Below are 21,240 nucleotides of genomic sequence, written 5' to 3'. Positions count from 1 at the left end.
GACACCGTCGCAGGCCACAATTCATGGACATTGTCACATTCATCGAGCGTCAGGTCAAAATCATCTCAGATCCAGTCTTTGGAGACATTCAAGATACACCACTGACTGCAGGAAATAGAACTTTGAACAGGATGAAATCACAAATCCAACCCAGATTCAAAGGAGACAGTTTTGCAACCACTGTCATTGACACCCCTACTTTGGAAGACGAAACAAGTAGTGCATTCACTCACACCATTTGTGTATGTTGCTCTCAATCCCACACACTGGATCAATGTTCTCAGTTTGAGAAGAAGACACACAGGGACAAGATTGATTTCATAAGAAGGAAAGGAATCTGTTTTGGCTGCCTTTGCATAGGGCATCTGAGCAAGGACTGCGAGAAGCGCTTGACCTGCTCAGTGTGCAACCAAAACCACCCCAGTGTTATTCACATTGACCGCGAGGACGGGGTAAGCAACACAGACCAGCAAAGGAAACCATCAGTGAGCAATGCACGTGTCTCTTTACAAACATGTGGACAAACAGGGGCCGGTAGCAGCAATGGGATTCTGTCAATCTTGCCGGTACAGGTTAAGTCCAGCAAAGGAGACCAAATCGTACAAACATATGCATTTTTGGATCCAGGCAGCACCGACACATTCTGTTCAGAAACCCTCATGAGAAAGCTGAACCTTACAGGGAGGAGAGCACAAATCAGTTTACTAACCATGGGCCCAAAGACATCAGTGTCCAGCTACATGCTGACAGACTTAAAGATTTCAAGCCTCACTGGGAAACGGTTTTATGACCTACCCAAAGTCTACACACAGAAGAGGATGCCTGTAAGCACAAGCAACCTCATCACAGAAAAGGAGCTGGCTAAGTGGCCATACTTGGATGGTGTAGCCGTTCCTCGCATTCAGGCTGAGGTGGAGTTGTTAATAGGTACCAACGCCACCAACTTGCTTGAACCGTGGCATGTTGTAAACAGTCATGGCAATGGGCCATATGCCATTAAGACCCTATTGGGGTGGGTTATTAATGGTCCCCTTCCAGAATACAGTGAGGAGCGGAGTGAGAGTGGCTGCCCCGCTGCCACTGTAAATAATAATCGGATCTCCATAACAAAGTTGGAGTTGCCAAACAAACATCGTGTTGATAGGCAACACAGTGTTAAATTGAAAAGGAAGTTTGAAAGAAACGAGACCTTCCATAGAGAAGGTATTGGAACTGCCTTGGAGAAACAAAACTCCTGAATTCATATTTAATGAAATTATTGGCTCCATGTTATTTATGTTTAATTGTTCACGGCCTCCTGCCATTCTCAATTAGGGGCCGGTGTGTTGGAGCCAAAATGCCTTTCTGTTTATTTTGTTTTTTGTTTTCTTTAATTGAATGGTGTGGCCTTGGTAATGACTGACATCATGTCAATCAGTCAGTGATTGACACGGGTGGTTGCTATGGGAACCATGATATACCCGTCAGTGGGTGATTGTGGGCAGGTGTGCAACAGGGGAAGCCACACAGTTTTCGACCGTGCTATGTCAAGCCGTACCAGGACGGCGTTCGTGTCTGTGTATGAGTTTGTGTGTCATGCTATGGATAATTTGTGTAAATAAATGGATTGACATATCCAAAGATAAAGGCACTCTCTGGACATTGAATGATTTTGCACGCGTCAAACTAAACGTCAACCAGTTGCCCCTCGCAGGAGTACCTAAAGGTAAAGGGCTCTACACACACACACAATCAAAGTCAAGCGTTCACAGCTGGTGTTAATTATTTTGCCCTACAAACTATCGTTGACTAACCTACGAATGTTACACCCTCTGACAAGTGGATTCTAGTTCAAGATGAGAACAGTTACAAAGGAAGCCTATTCCTTTCTCACTACCTTCAGTTGAGACGCTGCTGTGTGAGGGGGGAGAGGTGAGGGGGGCGGGGTGAGGGGAGAAATGCAGCCACTCTACTCCTCAGACGAGAGACGCAATGGATATATACTTCTCCATACAACGGTGTTTTACCGGATTTGTGATGCTGTTGAAAAAGCGCTCTCCAGTAGCCTACAGGTAGAGTTGAATGGTGATGGTCCTCTGTATGTTAATGACCTTGGCTGTGGCTTCACGGCTTGGCCATTGTTCTCATAGAACAAGTTTGTCCAGTATTCAGACCCACTGACCAGGCAGCCTAAGAAGCTGCTGGGCGCTGCCGTTTTTTTCTGCCTTTTCTTTTCTCTCTTTTTTTTTTTTCCATTAGAGGTAGTATTAAATGGCGTTTTCTCAAATCACCTCGCGGGCCAGATTTGACGACGTCGCGGGCCACAAACGGCCCGCGAAACACCAGTTTGACATGGCTGCTATAAAGGAACAAATATCATTCATATATTGTCGTCAATCATGTATCGTGATGCGTATCATATCACTGTTAAAATGTGTTGTTACACCCCGATGTAGCTTTTTATATTGATACTAGAACAACTACGTTGTGGTTAATTGTACAGTTACAAGGCTCTCACATAAGTACACATGTAAAAAGCCTGTTAAGACTTGAAGTAAATTATTTTCTGTGGATGGTTTTATATTTATTTTTAACATTATTTGTAAGGTTAGAGTATAGCATGGTTTCAATGTAATTTTAATTATGTAAATGTTTAAACCTGGCAGTGTGCAGCAATTCTTATGCCTAATTGCTCTAGCTTCAAGTCCAAGTACACTGGGAGCGACGTGAATAAACGAAACAAAAATGCGACGCCATTATTTCTCATTAAACTATTAATTTGGTGATGCCTCATTCATACAGGTTGATGATTTTATTTGCAGTGAAAAATTCAACTAGTTTTGCAAAAATGAATGTCACTCTATCTCTGCGTTATACAGTGTGGATGTACTCATAACATAAACAGCATGTTTAAATGAATCACACGAAATAAACGCTGCCAGTGTGTAAGAAGCACATGACCCCAATGTGTGTTTATATGATTGATTGATTGATTGATTGATTGATGTACTTTATTTAGTAAGACATGAGAACATCAGTACATGGAAGTACAAATTCATAATACAAGGTCTACTAAACTGGAAGACTCATTAATTACTGAGCTTGTTTAAGATGAGATCCCCATGCACACAAATCATGATGACATATAAGAGACAGACAGATATACACACTACTATACAGAATGTCATACAATCAGCTTACAGGTTACTGGTATGAAGAGTGAAAAAAATGTACAAAAGAAGAAAAATAAAAGGGGGGGGGGGGGGTAGGTTAAGACTTAGACAGGGGCCATTTTCGAATTGCAGCCCCCTGAAGGTGTATCTTTTGGGCAGTTTTGAAAGTGAGTAGGGTTTTACACTCCTTTACTCCTTTTGGTAGGGCATTCCACATTTTTGATGAATAGCATGAGAACGAGTTCATTCCCTTTGTTGAGCCAAATCTGGGTTGAACATGATTCGTGGAGCTGCCTCTGGTGTTATGATCGTGGACTTCATTAACATTTTGGAAGTATTTTGACAAATACAGGGGGATCCCAATGTTGTGGTGTATCTTGAAGACCAGGCCCATAGCAAGTTGCTGAACTCTGTCCTCAACCCTATAAGCCATCCAATCCTAGCAAAATGAGCAGGGGTTAGATGGGTTTTGTGATTGGGAAACAATTATAAATCCAAAACAAAACAACACACACAGTGTCATTTAAAATGTTACGTTCATTTCCAAATATATGGCTAATACTTGCATCTTAACCCATTAAAACCAGGAAAGCGTGTAATTTTAGATTTTTGCGTTTTTGAAAAATCTCGAAAGTGTGAGAGCTACTGATTTAGAAGGCATTTGTAGAATCGGCCTCAGGTCTAAATGGGTTAAATGCATTCTTACAAAGATACTTCTAAGTATCATTAGGACATGCATACAGTACAACAGGATATGAAATATAAAAATATGAAATAAACATATTCAGTGTAAAATGAAGCAGCACTTGTTCCTGTATTGTTCACAGTGGTTATGGGGTAAGAAGATTTTCATAATTAAAGGAATGAACCACACGTCTTTTGATAAACTTTCTGTGGTGATAGCACACAAACAACCTGTAGCAGCAAAGCCTTTATTAAAAAGATATTGAGTTTATCTTTTGACACAGTATATTTTTATTATAATTCTTAACTGGTATAATAGAAGAAATCTTTGCCTTTACAAAATACCTCAATGAAGATGTTACAGGTGCCGAGTTACAGCACCCATAATCAGATATATAATTATCCTGAAAAACAGGTTGAAATACAGGAGAAATAGTGAGACAGGGAAATGTGGCTTCTCTTTCACTGATTTCACTCAGTTATAATTTATTCACAACATTTCACATTCACCATATACTGTTTGCATTGTCTCTTTTATTTTCTAACCAGCGTGCTCTGTATGTTTAGTCTCTCTATCTAGACAGACACATCCATTGTTCCTAGAACATACAAAATAAAAATGAAATCCAAAACGAAGCACCACACACCACACACATGTTTAGTCTCTCTATCTAGACAGACACATCCATTGTTCCTAGAACATACAAAATAAAAATGAAATCCAAAACGAAGCACCACACGTCTCTGTCATTTTCAATTGGCTCTATCATCTCTGCTCACAAGCTCGTCTATCACTTCTCCCCCCCCCCCCTCCCCCTCTGCCTCAGGTTGAATAGTGCATCGCTGCATGCCTAGCTGACATCTCCCAGTGGATGTCTTCTCACCACCTCAAGCTGAACACAGATAAGACTGAGCCAACTTCCTAGTGGCTTCTGTTCCGACTGCCAAGAGCCTGGGTGGTGTCCTGGATAGTCTGCTCTCATTCAAGGCACACATTGCAACGGTCACGCGCTCCTGTAGGTTTACACTTCAACATTTGAAGGAATAGACCCTTCCTCACCCAGGAGTCTGCTCAGCTCCTTATCGAGGCCTCAGTCATCTCAAAACTTGACTACTGTACCTCCCTCCTTATTGGCCTCAGGGCATGCTCATTTAAGCTCCTCCAAATGATCCAGAATGAGTCAACACGCCTGGTTTTCAACCATCCAAAATGTCCAGTTGCTGCCCGCCCTGAGTACAAAACATGTTTGCTTACAAGGCAACCAAAGGCATGGCACCGCATACCTTCAAAACCTGATCCAACCCTACAACTACAATACAATGTAGTCCCAGACTCTGTTGTGGGACTCTCCTGGCTCCCAAAACTGTGAAACAAACTTGTAGTCAGAACTGCACTCACTCCCAATTTTCTGCTGTAATCTGAAAATTCACCTCTTCCCTATACCCCTTCCTGCCATTTTCTGCCTCGATTGATGCTAGTGATTGACCAAGATGTGGCTACCATGCAGACATATCTTGGTCACTAATTCTCATGTTTTTGTTACATAGGTTTGTTTTCTTGACCACAATGATAAGAATGCAATGTAGATAGCCTGTTATTTAAACAGATGCTAGGTTGATTGTTTACCTGGTTTACTATAGTTTCTATGCACAGATTATTTTTGATAGTTTATTGTTTGACTGATGCTAGGTTCTTAGTTTACCTGGGTGGGATCCTAGTTTCTTGAGGCACTACACTGTCTCTCTGCACTCTATCTATGTGATTACCTTGGTTATTGTAAATTGTTTTGGATAAGAGTGTCTACTAAATTCCTAAATTATAAATACATTTTCAAATATGTATTTGGCTTATATTTGCCTCTTCAAAGCACTTTCACAAAGATACTAAGTACCTTACTTATTGTAAATAGTTTTCGATAAGAGCGCTGTTAAATTCCTAAATTATACATTCATTTTCAAATATGTATTTGGCTTATATTTGCCTCTTAAATGCACTTTCACAAAGATACTGGGTATTACCAGAGCATGCATACAGTACAAGAGGACTCGTAAATAAACATTTACAGTTTTGTACTCTTGAAATATTCACAGTTTCTAATACCAATCAATAACATTATATAGCTACCTTACCAGTGCTGTCAAACTAAGGCCGCATGCATTTTGCACGAGCAATGCGCACACACCAAACAAAAGATCATACATGTATCTGTTAAATTGTTCAACTAACAGAATGCAACCTTTTTTTCTGTAAGAGTCCTTATGTTTTTAAAACACCCATTTGAATGCAGCCTCAAGTTCACAAGGGCTTCTTCCACATATGAATGCTAACATCTCCAGATGGGTCTGCCAAAAAAATAACTAAAATGCATGGAGAGCCATGAGTCTCATGTATCTTTTCAGACTAATTATATACCCACATAATGTGCCACAAACTGTACAAGTAAAGGGTTTCCCCCAAGTATGGGTCACATCTTTTAGATGACCCATGTAACCATAGCATAGCATTTGTTACAAACTTAACTCATTTAATGCCACGTGTTTCTTCCCAAAGGCTCTGAGTGCCATTGACGTGTTTTGGTGTTTTCAGTGTTTGTCCACCAGATGGCGCTGTTCGCTAACCAGCGATCACCATCTGAGTCCTTCAGAGGCACCGAGACAGCAAAACCACTGATCACAAAAAAAACACCACGTAGACTTCCTGTTTGAAAGAAGAAAAAAAACGCCCTTTTCTCTGCTTTCTGCTTTCTGCTGCTAGCCAATAATATTCCATGATTTTTCAAAGGTGAGGAAAACACTCGAAAATCGCTGGCACTGTGGCAACTAGACAATGTTTTTTTCTGGCACTGAATGAGTTCAAACGGAATGTGCATGAATACTCATATCTTCCAATGTGCATTTTTAATCAAAGTATTTGCCACAAACTACAACTAAAGGACCTATTTCACAGTGTGCGTTCTGATGTGTTTTTTCAGATCACACATTTGACTACAGCCTTTGCCACAAATTGTACATGTAAAGGGCTTTTCTCCTGTATGAGTCCTCATGTGTTGTTTTAGCTGTCCCCTTTGTCCACAGCCTTTGCCACAAACTGTACAAGTAAATGGCTTTTCCCCTGTATGAGTCCTCATGTGTGTTTTTAGGTCACTTTTTTGACCACAGCTTTTGCCACAAACTGTACAGGTAAAGGGTTTTTCCCCTGAATGATTCCTCATGTGTTGTTTTAGCTGTACCCTTTGAGCAAAGCCTTTGCCACAAATTGTACAAGTGAAGGGTGTATCGCCAGTATGAATCCTCATGTGTGTCTTTAGATCACTCAATTGACCACTGCCTTTGCCACAAACTGGACAAGTAAAGGGTGTATCCCCCGTATGAGTCACCATGTGTCGTTTAAGTTGACCACTTCGAATGCAGCCTTTACCACAAACTGTACATGTGAAGGGCTTTTCCCCTGTATGAAGCCTCATGTGTTCTTTTAGATGACTCATGTGAACACAACCTTTGCCACAAATTGTACAACTAAAGGGTTTTTCCCCCGTATGTGTCCTCATGTGCATTTTTAGATCACTCATTTGACCACAGCCTTTGCCACAAACTGTACAAGTAAAGGGCTTTTCACCCGTATGAGTCTTCATGTGTTTCCTCAGACAACCTTTTTGACCAAAGCCTTTGCCACAAACTGTACAAGTAAAGGACTTGTCAGACTTTTCCCCTGTATGCGTCCTCATGTGTGATTTTAGATCAGTCACACCTTTGCCACAAACTTTGCAAGTAAAGGGCTTTATACCTGTATGAGTCCTCATGTGTTTCTTCAGATAACCCTTTTGATTAAAGCTTTTGCAACAAAGTGCACAAGTGAAGGGCTTTACCCCTGTATGAATCATTGAGTGCCTCTTCAGATTTTCTTTAAGATTAAACATTTTGCCACAAACTGTACAACTTAAGTGTTCCTTCACTGTGTGGCTCATCATGGAGCCAGTTTGTTTTGATGATTTCAGGTCCTGGGACAGCTTGGTGTTCAAAATGTGTGATTTCGGTGTGTTTAAAGCTGACTGATCTTCCCTGGTCTGCTCCCATTCATCACTGTCTTCAGTGTCAGATTTAGTACAGTGTGAAGAGATGAGCTGTTCATCACTAGTTACTTGTGATGCTACCCAGTTCTCTATATAAGCCTCTGTTTTCATGTGTTCAGTTGAGGTGTTGGCTAGAGGCTCTGTCGATCTGTTTTCACCACCATCTTCACTTTTCAATGTTACAATTGACCAATGACCCTCCTCAGGTCGTTGAAGTAGCTCCTCCTGTTCCTCTTTAATCTGTGGAGACTCTGGTTCCCCCACATTTTGTGTTTTGTGTGATTTCAGTGTGTTTAAAGCTGACTGATCTTCCCTGGTCTGCTCCCATTCATCACTGACTTCAGTGTCAGATTCAGTACAGTGTGAAGAGATGAGCTGGCCATCAGTAGTTGCATGTGATGCTACCCAGTTCTCTATATAAGCCTGTGTTTTCAGGTGTTCAGTTGAGGTGCTGGCTAGAGGCTCTGTATCTCTGTTTTCATCATCTTCACTTTTCACTGCCAGTAATGTCCGCATTGACCAATGAGCCTCCTCGGGTCTTTGAAGGAGTTCCTCTTTAATCTGTTGAGACTCTGGTTCCTCCTGAACCAGACTGGGGCTCCTCTCCTGCTGTCCAGTGGAAACCTCATCTTTACATACAGGGAGGCGCAGGAAGTCTAGGCAAAAGATGAGATATGAGACCAAACCATTCAATGTTTTAACTTTAAACATTTTCATGCAGTTTTTCCTCTGTCTTATAGCTGTGGTAGTTGGATGATCTTCCGTTGTAAATAAATGTTCATTTTCTAAACCAAAGGTATATGCTCATATATTACGGACGGCTGCAACCATTAAAATTGAACACTGTATCAGTTTTGTACTGTAATGTTCAAATCATGTTGTATACATTTACTCTGCATGGCCATGAACAATAGGGGTGTGACATAACATCTATTTGATTAATAATTAGTGCACTAATTGATTTTTAAAATGCTTATAAAAAAATACATTATTATTTTCTATTTATTTTAGCATATATAAGCATAGGCTGAGGCTCTTAAAGCAGCACTATGTAACTTTTAACTATATAGCAGTTTTGTACTATAATGTTCAAATCTTTTTGTATACATTTACTCTGCACATGGCTTGTGAACGTCGTGAACAGTAGGGGTGTGACATAAAATCTAAATGTACAACGTAAATAATTTAATGATTAGACCTCTAGTGTCTACTGACACTAGAGGTCTAATCAGTATTTAAATGTTTTAAAATGTGTGCAAGTCAGTTATGTGGCTAGATTATTTGTTCCATATTCTATTCCCAATGGCATTAATTTATTTTGTAGTTTAGTATTTATATAAATTTAGTTTATAGTTCTAAAAGTTTTTATTTTGGCTGAACACAATTGACATAAAGCACTGTAATGTCATTTTTCTGCAGGGTTGCAGTGTTACATCGACATTTGTAATCGTAAACTGTGACTTAAGAGGTCGCTGGGTCGACTGGTTTTCTGTTTGTGTATGATTGCACAATGTTTGCACTACAGCAGACATTTCAGGGTTGTGAAATGTCCTTTTTTTGTCAACACTGCAGTTTTTTAAATGTAGCAGGCATGCACGCTGTGACAGGAAGAAAATGACAAACCTTGTGCAGAAGAGAAATAATCCAACATCGAGTGGAGTTTTCATGAATGTAGCTGCCAACAGCTTCTACTATGCCCTGTCATGCATTTCAACCTGCCATTGTTGGTGCGTCCATTGATTGATGTTAAAAGGCCTGAACTCGCAATTTTTATGTATTGTAACTCAATTTTGCCACTCACTGGCTGTGGTCTTCCAGCTAGTCAGCTTTTTAACGACTGTAGAACTAGGTTGTTTTTGAAGTTGGTCTTTTTTAAATGTACATTTTTGGAAGATTGCATTTAGAAGTGATTAAATTACGATGAATGATAAAACATGAGTATGGAAAAAAATCAATATAGAACAAGCCTAGTTTGCATTGATTTTAGAATAGCTATGGGGTGCTGTTAGGCACAACACAGAGTGGCGTGCCCCAAGCAGGGTCAACCCTATTCTACCTGATCCCTATTTCCCTAAATTTAGGGATGGGATTGGGGTTGGTATTAGGGTTAAGGTTAGGGTATGGTAGTGGTTGGGGTTAGGGTTAATTTTGAGGGATCATAGGGCTGAAAGAACATAGGACTGAGGAAACATACAGTAGGTACGCTTTTAATTACAATTTCACCACAAGAATAATTTAAGAAAGCAGTCCCTGAATGCCTGCACAAACAAGAGAATTCATGGAAGGACCCAAATGGAAAATATTGTAAACAATGTTTACTTATAGAATGTTTTACAAAGGCTTAGAATGCATCTCTTCCAATCATAATCATGGATTTTTTTAAATTATGGCTATATATTACTGAGACAGAGGTACTGTAAGGTGATAGTCCTACAACAGAAACAAATAAAATAAAGAAAGAGCATGAAACTTACTAATGTCCAGGTGGTCTTCAGGTTCCTGTTTAATAGAAACAGTGCTGGCTTGTTCTGGAGAACTCATCTTCTGCAGGCTGGACTCCACAGACTGGTCTGGAATGAAGGAATAGGATAAGGACTATGTGACATGGGTTGTAGATGAAAGTTGAAGAAGCGTTTTTCAAAGACAGAGAAGTGACCTCAAATTCAAGCGTCAAGTGATTTGCAAGATATATATCGTTGGTCGTTGCTGTCAGGCAATAACCTCTAAATATTTCTTTTTTTTTGTCACTTTCACACAGAGGCAGCAAAATAGCCGATCTTGTAGATCTGCTATTTTAGCTATTTTTTTATTTGTATTTACTTGTTGTTAAAGTGAAAGTGGACAAGTGTGTGTGTGGATTTTATAAATATTTAACCAATTAAAAGTATTCAAAAACAAAATATAGATTTTTTTGTTTTTGTTTTGTTTTTTCACTTTACAGGCAGCACACACCAGAGAATGTGCGTGTGACGCGTGCTTTGAAAAGCCTGGTTTAGTCCCGGCGTTAGGCAAATTTTCTTTGCTCAGAATGCACAAAAGGTAGTGCTATGTGATATTGAATGTTACAGGGACTCACTCAGTCTAATATGTATTGATTTTTTTTAACAGTATCCATGCATTGGTCAGGGGTAGACTAGACATTATGGGAAATTTGCCACTGGTAGTGTCTTTTCAAGATCACTCGCCCCACCAACCACAGGCCCAGGACATTTGTCAGATATTGATCCCAATAGTAAAGGAAATTAACTAATTTGATTCAATAAAACTTTTTTTTAAAACTACATAATAATAATGTATTGCACTCCACATTATTGCACTCCTTTCATGAAGGTCAAATCCTGTGGAGCGTTCTGCTACCTGGCCCTTGAAGAGTGGAGAATCCCTAAAATTAACAAGCACAAAAACTCACATCTGCTGCCTATTCAACATATTGTGTAAAAACAAAATTATAACTACTACAACTGCTACTATACATTTCTATAAAGCAAATGTTCATTATTAAAATAATTGTATCATAATCATTCTAAAAAGTACCCCTTCTTATTGGAAAGAGGGTGAAATATCTAGAATTCTAATGTTAGTCATTGGCTACTGTAGGCTACTGTTAAGCCCTGCATTGGGGTTTATGCTGGCATACAGTATAGGCTACTGTGCACATATGTAAATTGCAGTGTTAGCCTAAGCTACAACGGCAGGAAAATAATTATGATCTACAAGCTCACTGCATGTCACAATTAATGCAACACGTTGTTGTGAGCTTGTAGATCTGCGTTTTCGAGCGACACCATCGTATGACGAATGTACAAGACGGCACTGTCGCTTGAAAATGCCGATAAAGGCTTTCTAATGAAAATAAATAAATAAATAACCCATTTTAACTGTTTAACAAATATTCATCATAGCCTATACTGTGAATCATTAACATCCCTAATCAAATATATATATCAAACTGGGGAGGTTATTGACATTAGAATGGTTGAGCATCATTGGTTTTCAACCAGTGGTCCGGGGACCACCAGTGGTCCTTGAGGTGGTTCCAGGTGGTAACCAAATGGACCCTATATTAGTTCTTCAACTCTTGAGAGTGTAAAATGAAACTCTTACGGGTCCATTTGGTTTAATTTTACACTAAGATTTATTGTTTAACATCTGCATTACTTCATTTAGTCCACACAATTAGAGAATGTAGGAGAATTGTTATTTTGATCAACGTTTGCCTGTTATTATCTCCCCTATGGTACCAACATCAATACAGCATGGAATCGAGGACAAAATCATTCTTATCCAACGATAACAAATTATTCTATTTGTATGAGAGGCTAAATCTCATCAAACGGTGGCTCAAATGCAGAACAAATAATGGACCTTGATATGAAAAGGGTTGAAAATCACTGGAGGTAGCCCTCGAATGGCTGTGATTATATTACATATGTATAATGAAAATGACATCAAATGTATGTAATATATCACAGCCATAGGGCTACGGAGGGAGTAGCCTACTACTCACCTCTAATAAGCATCTAATATGCAGCTTCACACAACATCACGCTGTTTTCATCTTCTCTCTCACCAACGTCACGTATTCATTCATCAGCCGTAAAAGCATTTCAGAATAAGACTTAATGAGACATTTTTCACCTCACTCTTTGTTCCCCACCACCACCACCACCATGAAAAACAATATGAGTTATTTGTTATAATTATTATAATTATTGTTGTTGTTGTTGTTTTACGGCGGGTTATTATTTGTTTCTAAGCCGTGATTCAGCAATACGCACTAATTCCGGGTCGAAGTGATCTGCGCACGCGCAATAAAGTATCAGAGATAGTGTTGCCAGGTTATGTGAGAGAAATAAGCAACCAGGTCTAGGAAAACAAGCCCAAAAGAAGCAACTAGGCCACATGAGCACTAGTTTACTTTAAACCTATATTCATCAGCTATTTGAAAATAGCAGATCTACAAGCTCACAACGTTGTGAGCTTGTAGATCTTCTATTTTCAAAAACTCTTGCAATAAAATGTGGAATATTTGGAATGTTTTTTAAACATAATTATAACAACACAAATGCTCCCCGGCCCATGGCACAAAACGTTTTCATGATTTTTCTTTTGAGAACCACTGGTTTAAATAATATTTGTTTTTGGAATCGAGCCTAAATAAGCAAAGTACACTTTAGAAAAAAGCCCAAAGTCGCTTATGATAAGCTGACATGGCAACGCCGTCCAGGAGACCGTTGCCTTTCGCCACCGGGTGGAGGAGGACTGTCACTGATTCTGAACAGCAGACAAATGGCCCAAGAACATCAGTCCTTTTAACCAGTTTTAATATTAGTGTTGCCTATACCTTTTGTAGTGTTCCAAACGTAATGTTCCAAATATAATTTCCCCAAATAAGCTCACAAAACCCTAACCCTAAACCCTTTTTATTCTATTCTAAATGTAAATAATATAATACTAACATAATAACACACAATACAATAACAGCAATAGGCAAATTAGACATATATCGCTCTTACACCTATAACGGCCCAATATAACCCAATACATATCTTTTAATTATTTCGTTCCTGAGATTATAGTCCGCCCAGTCCCTTGTAGGACTACCTATTGAAATACAGATACTGTAGAGTCAATATTTTTCTAGCTGTCAAAAAGTGCACTAGCTACCTGGTAACTGAAAGCTTGTTTCTGCCTCAAAATGACATAATTTCATTCTCAAGGGTTATATTTCAAACCTTTTAGCGCAGTCAGAATTTACCTGGGAGGACATGACATTAAAAGCCATTTTCCTCCTGCATAAATTGATTGCAGCTCCACTCTGGTAACTTCAGTGGTGTAAAGTAAATAAGTACATTTACTCAAGTACTGTACTTAAGAACAATTTTGAGGTATTTTTACTTTACTGGAGTATTTCCAATTTTCAATAGTTTTACTTTTACTTCACAAATATTGTACTTTTACTCCACTACAATTATTTGAAAACTTTAGTTACTAGTTACTTTGTAGATACTAAGATACTTTTACTTAAGTAAACATTTGAGTCATTTTTCCACCACTGCACTGCCAATCACTCTGTCAGACTGAGGCAACTAAAGTCAACATCAGTGCCTGAATCTGTTGTTGCGCATGTCTGTTACACGTGGACTTTGGAAGTAAGTCAAACAGACGGTCAGATCCAGAAGTAGTAGCCTACGTGTTGTTTGTCATGGTGGTGGGGATTGGGGAACCATAGAGAACCAGACCACGGCGAAACATGTCTCATCAACGCGTGAAAATGTGTCAAATAGAGTCTCTACGGCTGTCGACAAATGAATACCTGGCGTCGGTGGGAGAGGAGATATTATTGTGTCTTTTGGAAAAACAATGCGATGTTTGTTGTGTGAAGGAGCAAACTTTCAGAGTGTTTGTCAACGAGCGCCTCACCGCGGCCGCAGAGTTCATGTGCAACCTCTTCCAGAGAGAGGTGGAACCACTAGAAACTCTGCTGGAGCAACAAAGCAAACTGCTGGACATTGATTTTGATGGTTTGTATTAACCACATGTTTACACACATTTAACACCAGCAGCTTAGCTAGAAGTATCAGTGGTGGAAAGTAGCTAAGTACTTGTAGCCTACTCAAGGACTGTACTTAAGTTAAGTACAATTTTGAGGTATTTTTTTTTTACTTTACTGGAGTATTTCCAATTTGCAGTGCTTTTACTTCTCAGAGGCAAATATTGTATTTTTTACTTCTCTACAATTATTTGAAAACATTAGTTACTAGTTACTTTGTTGATTTTGATTATTATTACAAAACATACATTAACCACTTGCGAAATGGGAAAATTTTTTTATCACACGATTTTGTAACCCATTTTTTCACCCAGTGCCAATTCCCTAAGTATGTAATCCTGGGCACTATTCTTCCTCTGCCAGCCTAGGGAGAGCCCCGAACTGAGCTCATGCTTCCTTCAATGCATGAGCTTCTTATCACCTGACAGGGGGGAGTTTCCCCGGTAGGACGTATAGCGTGTGGAAAGAACACGTTATTCCAACCAGTGCCTTTCCCTTCCATCAGGCGCCCCGGCTGACCCGGGGGGAGGCAGTTACAGACCAGGATTACTGCATGTTCTCCCCGTGTCCCCGTGTCCTCCAGTAGGCTACTTTAACTTTTTGTACTTCAAGTACATTTTTAATACGGGACTTTTACTTGTAACAGAGTATTTCTACATTGCGGTATTGATACTTTTACTTTAGTACAAAATGTGAATAGTTTTTCCACCATTGGTATCTGTAGATGAACTACATTTCACAGCAGCTTATGGATAGCTTAGATTATTTCACAATTTAGTTCAGGCAGTTGAAAAAATCTAAGTAGGCTAAAAACTCTTGGAAAGACACACACAACTTCTTTCCTAGAGTTACACTGCCAAGAGTTACAAGTTACAAGTCAATGTTGGCCCACTTAATATTGCACAATGCAGCTTTGCAGATACCACTCCATCCATGTCTTTGAAATCTAGTGGAATGAAAGTCACACTGGTGTGATAACTCTCCCATGACAACAAGCCAAACGTAATCGATTTGGGAAGAATAGTATGATTTAAAAACAACAGCCTGGTTACCGCTGTTTGAATCTGTAGGCCATTTCAGGATTGGCATGCCTACAAGTAATTAAAGCTCATTTATACTTGGTCCATGAGTCATGACCCTTTTATACAAGTGACATTTGACAAAAATGACATGATTTCAACTAAAAAAAATAGACAAAATCAATAAGTAGGAGAATACATCTCATCCACTTTGAGTTGTTCTGCTTCTCTCCTCCTTCTGTATGTGTGTAAAGAAGTTTACCCTGAACACGAGGAGAACAGCCCCAGTCTAGTCCAGGAGGAACCGCAACTTCCACAGATTGAAGAGGAACAGGAAGAGGAGGCTGATGAGTCAACATTGACTTTATTACATAGGAAGAAGAGGTGTGACCCTCTCTCAGGTAAAATTATCACTTTATTAGTACTAATCTAGCAAGACCAAGCAATCACACTGCACTGACTGAGTTTTAAAGTAGTGAAAATAGCCGATCTACAGTGACACGTTGTGTGCTTGTAGATCAGCTATTTTCACTATTTTAAAATGTTTTTCGAAAAAAACTAACAAACTAATAAGATTAGTCATTAGACATAAGACGCCGCGCAATAGGACCCCTTAACTTAAAGCATATAGGCTATAGAACTTGTCCATAAACAGAGTGGCATTCATTACTATATCAACATCAATACTATTTATTATACAATTATAATTTATATAGTGCAAAATTGTCTTATTTGTCTGGGGTTATTTCACATTGAAAATGGCAAATGTGTACTTTTAAATGTGCCTCCAAGTTTGCAAATGCCCCTGTTCTTTCAAGATGGTGTGATTGTATTCCCTGTATCAATTGCCTACCTTGTGTAGTCCTTGCTTACTGTAAATCGCTCTGGATTAAGTCATCCTAAATTGTAAATTGTAATTAGTTTCACCTGTTCCTTGCTGATTAGACGCAGCTTCCTCAGGTTCTGACAACTGCAACCCACGACTGACACACCAGCAGGAACCGGCCAGGACCGTTTCTATTAAACAGGAACCTGAAGAACACTTGGACCTCAGTAAGTTTCATGCTTTCATCATTTATTCGTCCTGTTGTAATTCTTCAACATTTCAGTAATAATAATATGAAAAAGATAGCACTCAAAATTCATCTTTAGCGTAGTTTATTGTGATTATTATTGGCTGAGCGTTACATTACAGGATTTGTCAGGATTCTGTTTTTGTCACAAAAGGGGGTATGCCCATATATGGGCAAATACTGATGACATCAGGAATCTCCATGTATGGGCATAAAAGGGACACAGGTAGACAGACAGAAACAGATATCGCCATATATATGGGCACAAAAGAGACAGCCAGATGGGTACAACGGGTACTCTGACAAAGCCCTGACACTATGACTCACATTTTGGTCGGATCGGCAGTGTGGCGTAGGTGTGAGGCTAGTCTAGATATAATTTCTTGACTTAAATTACACACTTGCTCAAAGCACAACTCTCCCCAATACTCCATAGGAGCAGGGGTGGTAAATGTTGTGTGAGAATGTGAAAAGCCTACAGTTAAAATTACATTTTAATGTTGACCAGTATGAAAAGGGTGATTATGGTGACCGTTAAATTTGGAGGAAGATAGTAATTAGATAGTAATTACGGATATTTATGTTATTTTTATTATAAGATATAGTTGGATAGTACAAGTTTAGTTTTTTCAGTAAGGGAAAAATAGGACTCCATCACTATAGCATAGATTTAATTGTCAACCCTGTTTCAATTCTGTTTATAGTTTAACTACAATATTAGTTACTGTCAATATAAATGTATATTTAAAGGGTCATACTGTTATTGCATGTTTAGCCCATTGACTACAATTTGCATACCATACTGAAATCAATGGAAGCCAATGGCTTGTGGTACTCTACCTCACCTCATGGTACTCTAGCACAAGTCAGTCTAATTCACTAATTAAAACTATTATTGAAATACCTTAATTTAAAGAAATGTTATTGTATGATTCACTTCATGTTTTATTTCTCACTGCAGTTTATATTTCATACATGGTATCATGTTTTTTATTCTGTTGCTGATTTTATACACTTATGTTGTAGTACATGTATTTTCTTGTTGGACATGTTTGTGGCAGGTTATAATATGGGCTTTTGACAACATTTCCCCTCTTCTTCCCGGTACGGTGTACCGGCACTGAATCTTTTAACGGAACGCCGTACCGGCCTGTTCCGCCATAAAAGAGCACCTGTCTTCAATTTGCAACTGGACCTAGACAAGTCTTCTAGCTTGCCAAAAGAAATGACCCCCCCCCAGTGTTTTTCTGTGAATGTACTTTTACTGCTCCTAGTATTGATGATTTCTTGTATATCATCAATAATCATTGAATACATAGGACTACAATGGAAACAAGCCCTCAGGGATTTTTGTGTTATTCCTTTAGCATTATTGTGTAACTGTACCTCTGTCCTTTTGGCAACTGTTATTAAAGTATTCATTCAATTCTTGGAATGTCAAGAAAACTGGAAAGTGTCAGCAGTGATGTAAAGTATACAGTATATGACTTCTAGACAGTGAGCTAATCCTTGATATATAGTGATTGGTTTGGGAAAATCAAGTTCCCTCAAGGACCACTATTTGCTGCACTGGGGGGTCACATACAGTATATCAGCTTAAAGCATGAGTTACACTTCTGAAAATGTATTTTGAGCTGTGAAAGTGAACATCTTTGCCAAAAAGTTTTCAGAAACACATTGTACTCCAATAAGCTGTAGTTACAGCAGGTGATACCTAATATTGAGCTGTATACATAATATGTAGCAACAAATCTAAATTAATGTACAAGCATTGAAAAAAGTCAAAAGTATTATAGTGAACTCAACTTTATTATCACATCACAGGTCTACAGGTGTAAAGAAGTGGGTGAAATTCTTGGCATGCTGGCATAGTGGCCAGCATTCAACTCATACTCAACTCATACTATCTTTTGCCTAGACTTCCTGCACCTCCCTGTCAGTAATGAGGAGGTTTCCACTGAACAGCAGGAGGAACTGGTCCAGGAGGAACCAGAGTCTCCACAGATTAAAGAGAAACAGGAGGAGCTACTTAAAGGACCAGAAGATGAAGATGATGGGTCAATGTTGACATTACTAGCAGGGAAGAGTGCAGATGATGATGATGAAAACAGAGAGACAGAGCCTCTAGCCAGCACCTCAGCTTTACACATGAAAACACAAGCTGTTGTAGTGGAGTGTGGGCCATCAGAACCAAATAGGGATTACCAGCTCCTCTCTTCACGTTCTGAATCTGACACTGATGACAGTGATGACTGGGCTCCACACTGTTCTGAATCTGACACTGAAGACAGTTATGATTGGGAAGAGACCAGGGAAGGTCAGTCAGCTTTAAACACACTGAAATCACACAAGACACAAAATGTGGAAGGACAAAGTGTATCTTTGAGCAACAAGCTGACCCAGGACCTGAAATCATCAAAAGAATCTCACTCCATGACGAGTGACACAGTGAAGAAACATTTTAGTTGTACAGATTGTGGCAAAATGTTTAATCGAAAGGGAAATCTGAAGAGGCACAAAATGATTCATACAGGGGATTACCCCATTACTTGTACAGTTTGTGGCAAAGGCTATGGTCAAATGGGTGAACTAAAACAACACATGAGGACGCATACAGGAGAAAAGCCTTATGTGTGTACAATTTGTGCCAAAGGCTATATTCAAAATAGTGATCTGAAAAAACACATGATGTCTCATACAGGTGAAAAACCCTTTACTTGTTCAGTTTGTGAAAAACGCTTCAGCACAACTGATAAACTGAATATACACATGAGGATTCATACAGGGGAAAAACCCTTTACTTGCTCAGTTTGTGGCAAAGGCTGTGGAGACGTGGGTAATCTAAGAAGACACCTGATGATCCATACAGGGGAAAGGCCATTTACTTGTGCCGTTTGTGGAAAAGGCTGTTGTAAAAAACAGGATCTTAAACAACACATGAGGACTCATACAGGGGAAAGGCCATATACTTGTACAGTTTGTGGCAAAGGTTGTAGTCAGTTGGAGCATTTAAAACGACACATGAGGATTCATACAGGGGAAAGGCCATTTACTTGTACCGTTTGTGGTAGAAGCTGTTGTGCTAGAAGTAATCTGAACAGACACATGAGGACTCATACAGGGGAAAAACCCTATACTTGTACAGTTTGTGGCAAACGCTGTAGTCGAATCTGTGAACTCAAATCACACATGAGGACTCATACAGGGGAAAAGCCCTATACTTGTACAGTTTGTGGCAAAGGCTGTGGTCACTTGTGTAATCTAAAACAACACATGAGGACTCATACAGGGGAAAAGCCCTATACTTGTACAGTTTGTGGCAAAGGCTGTAGTCAAGGTACTCATTTAAAAACACACATGAGAAGTCATACAGGGGAAAAACCCTTTGTTTGTACAGTTTGTGGCAAAGCCTATGGTGACAAAAGTGATTTGAGAAAGCACATGAGGACTCATACAGCGTAAAAAAAAACTTTAGTTGGCAAATGCTTTTGGTCATAGTGCACATCTCAAGATTAGAGAGAATCTGTTAAATGAACAATATACTTTTTTCCAAAGAAGTCCTCTGAGTTGACACATGATATCACACAGACAAATGCCTGAAATTAGTTTTTGGGAATAACCCCTCGAGATGAACCATCAGTTTTCATGGGGATCCTCAAATTACAAAATATACTTCATTCATTAAGAGAAAATATTTAACAGCCAATTCAAACATCATCAACCAGACAAAAACAAACAAAACTAGAAAATGTGCTCCTCGGAGCACAGGTCTCCGCCTGTCTCCGCCTGTCTTACCTATTTATATTACATATTGTCACGTGTCACTTGACCAATGTTAGCTTGGCTGATGGAAGCTCACTTCAAAAAATATTATTTTTTTGAAGTGACACACCTATTTATAGGTTTTTATTTCGTCATGCGTCTCGCTAGCCAATCAAAAGCATTGGTGACAACATATTGTCACGTGTCACGTGAAGCTTGACCAATGTTAGCTGGGCTGAGACGGGGGGACACACGGAAGGACAAGAACGAAAACATACTCTCCACCTCTGGCGGAGACAACAAAAAGCAAAATGTAGCTGCAAGCAGCAACAAGCGGTTTCGAGGGAGAGGGAGAGAGGGAGAGAGAGAGAGAGAGAGAGAGAGAGAGAGAGAGAGAGAGAGAGAGAGAGAGAGAGAGAGAGAGAGAGAGGCAGTTAGAGAGAGAGAGAGAGAGAGAGAGAGAGAGAGAGAGAGAGACTAATGAGGAGTGAGTGAGGGCAGGTGTGATTATGGATTGAGAGGGAGTGACAGCAGGTGAGGTGGGTGGATCCAATCCATGGGAATAGGCCAGGGGGAGTGTTGCACACTAGGATGACTCTTCTACAAGAACATATGTCAGAAAATTGACAAACAAATACTGTCAAAATGCCATTTCATCTTGTCTTCAAAAAGTGAACATGCATTAATTAACAAAGTCATGATTTCTGTTCAGTAAATTATATTTGGACTGGTTAAATTGGGGTTTGAACCAGGGACCTACAGACTTGCAGGTAGACAGTGTACTGACTGAGCCATTGGATAGACAGAATTGGATTTCATGTGTGGTAAATTATCATACAGCATGGATTGCTTATTATATATCTACAAGCTCATAACGCGTCACATTGTAGACCGGCTGTATGTGGTTACTGTAGGTGTTGTATTAAT

The 21,240-nt window shown here is 39.4% G+C and overlaps 1 protein-coding gene across 2 annotated transcripts; it reads left to right on the top strand.

Moving 5' to 3' along the window:
• Positions 1–14,151: 14,151 nt before the first annotated feature.
• On the top strand, positions 14,152–20,299 carry LOC308106170 (uncharacterized protein). Of its 2 annotated transcripts, none has more exons than XM_080457226.1 (4): positions 14,152–14,430; positions 15,733–15,879; positions 16,430–16,531; positions 18,470–20,299. In XM_080457226.1, the coding sequence occupies exons 1-4, from the start codon at positions 14,160–14,162 to the stop codon at positions 20,011–20,013; spliced, it is 2,064 nt and encodes a 687-aa protein (XP_080313352.1). In that variant the 5' UTR covers positions 14,152–14,159; the 3' UTR covers positions 20,014–20,299. The 2 variants fall into 2 exon arrangements, with proteins under 2 accessions (XP_080313352.1, XP_080313351.1); XM_080457225.1 differs by having other exon boundaries at positions 16,424–16,531.
• Positions 20,300–21,240: the final 941 nt, after the last annotated feature.

Source organism: Gymnoscopelus braueri, assembly GCF_963280865.1.
Source record: "Gymnoscopelus braueri genome assembly, chromosome: 18".
Taxonomy (NCBI): Eukaryota; Metazoa; Chordata; class Actinopteri; order Myctophiformes; family Myctophidae; genus Gymnoscopelus; species Gymnoscopelus braueri.
The sequence above is the reverse complement of the archived record's forward strand: the minus strand, read 5'-3'. Positions and strand labels throughout refer to the sequence as shown.

Bases quoted from the DNA above. Each gene is read 5' to 3' on its own strand.
- LOC308106170 (XM_080457225.1), top strand. From the start codon at position 14,160: ATGTCTCATCAACGCGTGAAAATGTGTCAAATAGAGTCTCTACGGCTG. The intron at 14,431-15,732 runs GTTTGTATTAAC...ATGTGTGTAAAG, and splicing joins GCTGGACATTGATTTTGATG to AAGTTTACCCTGAACACGAG. The intron at 15,880-16,423 runs GTAAAATTATCA...CTTGCTGATTAG, and splicing joins GAGGTGTGACCCTCTCTCAG to ACGCAGCTTCCTCAGGTTCT.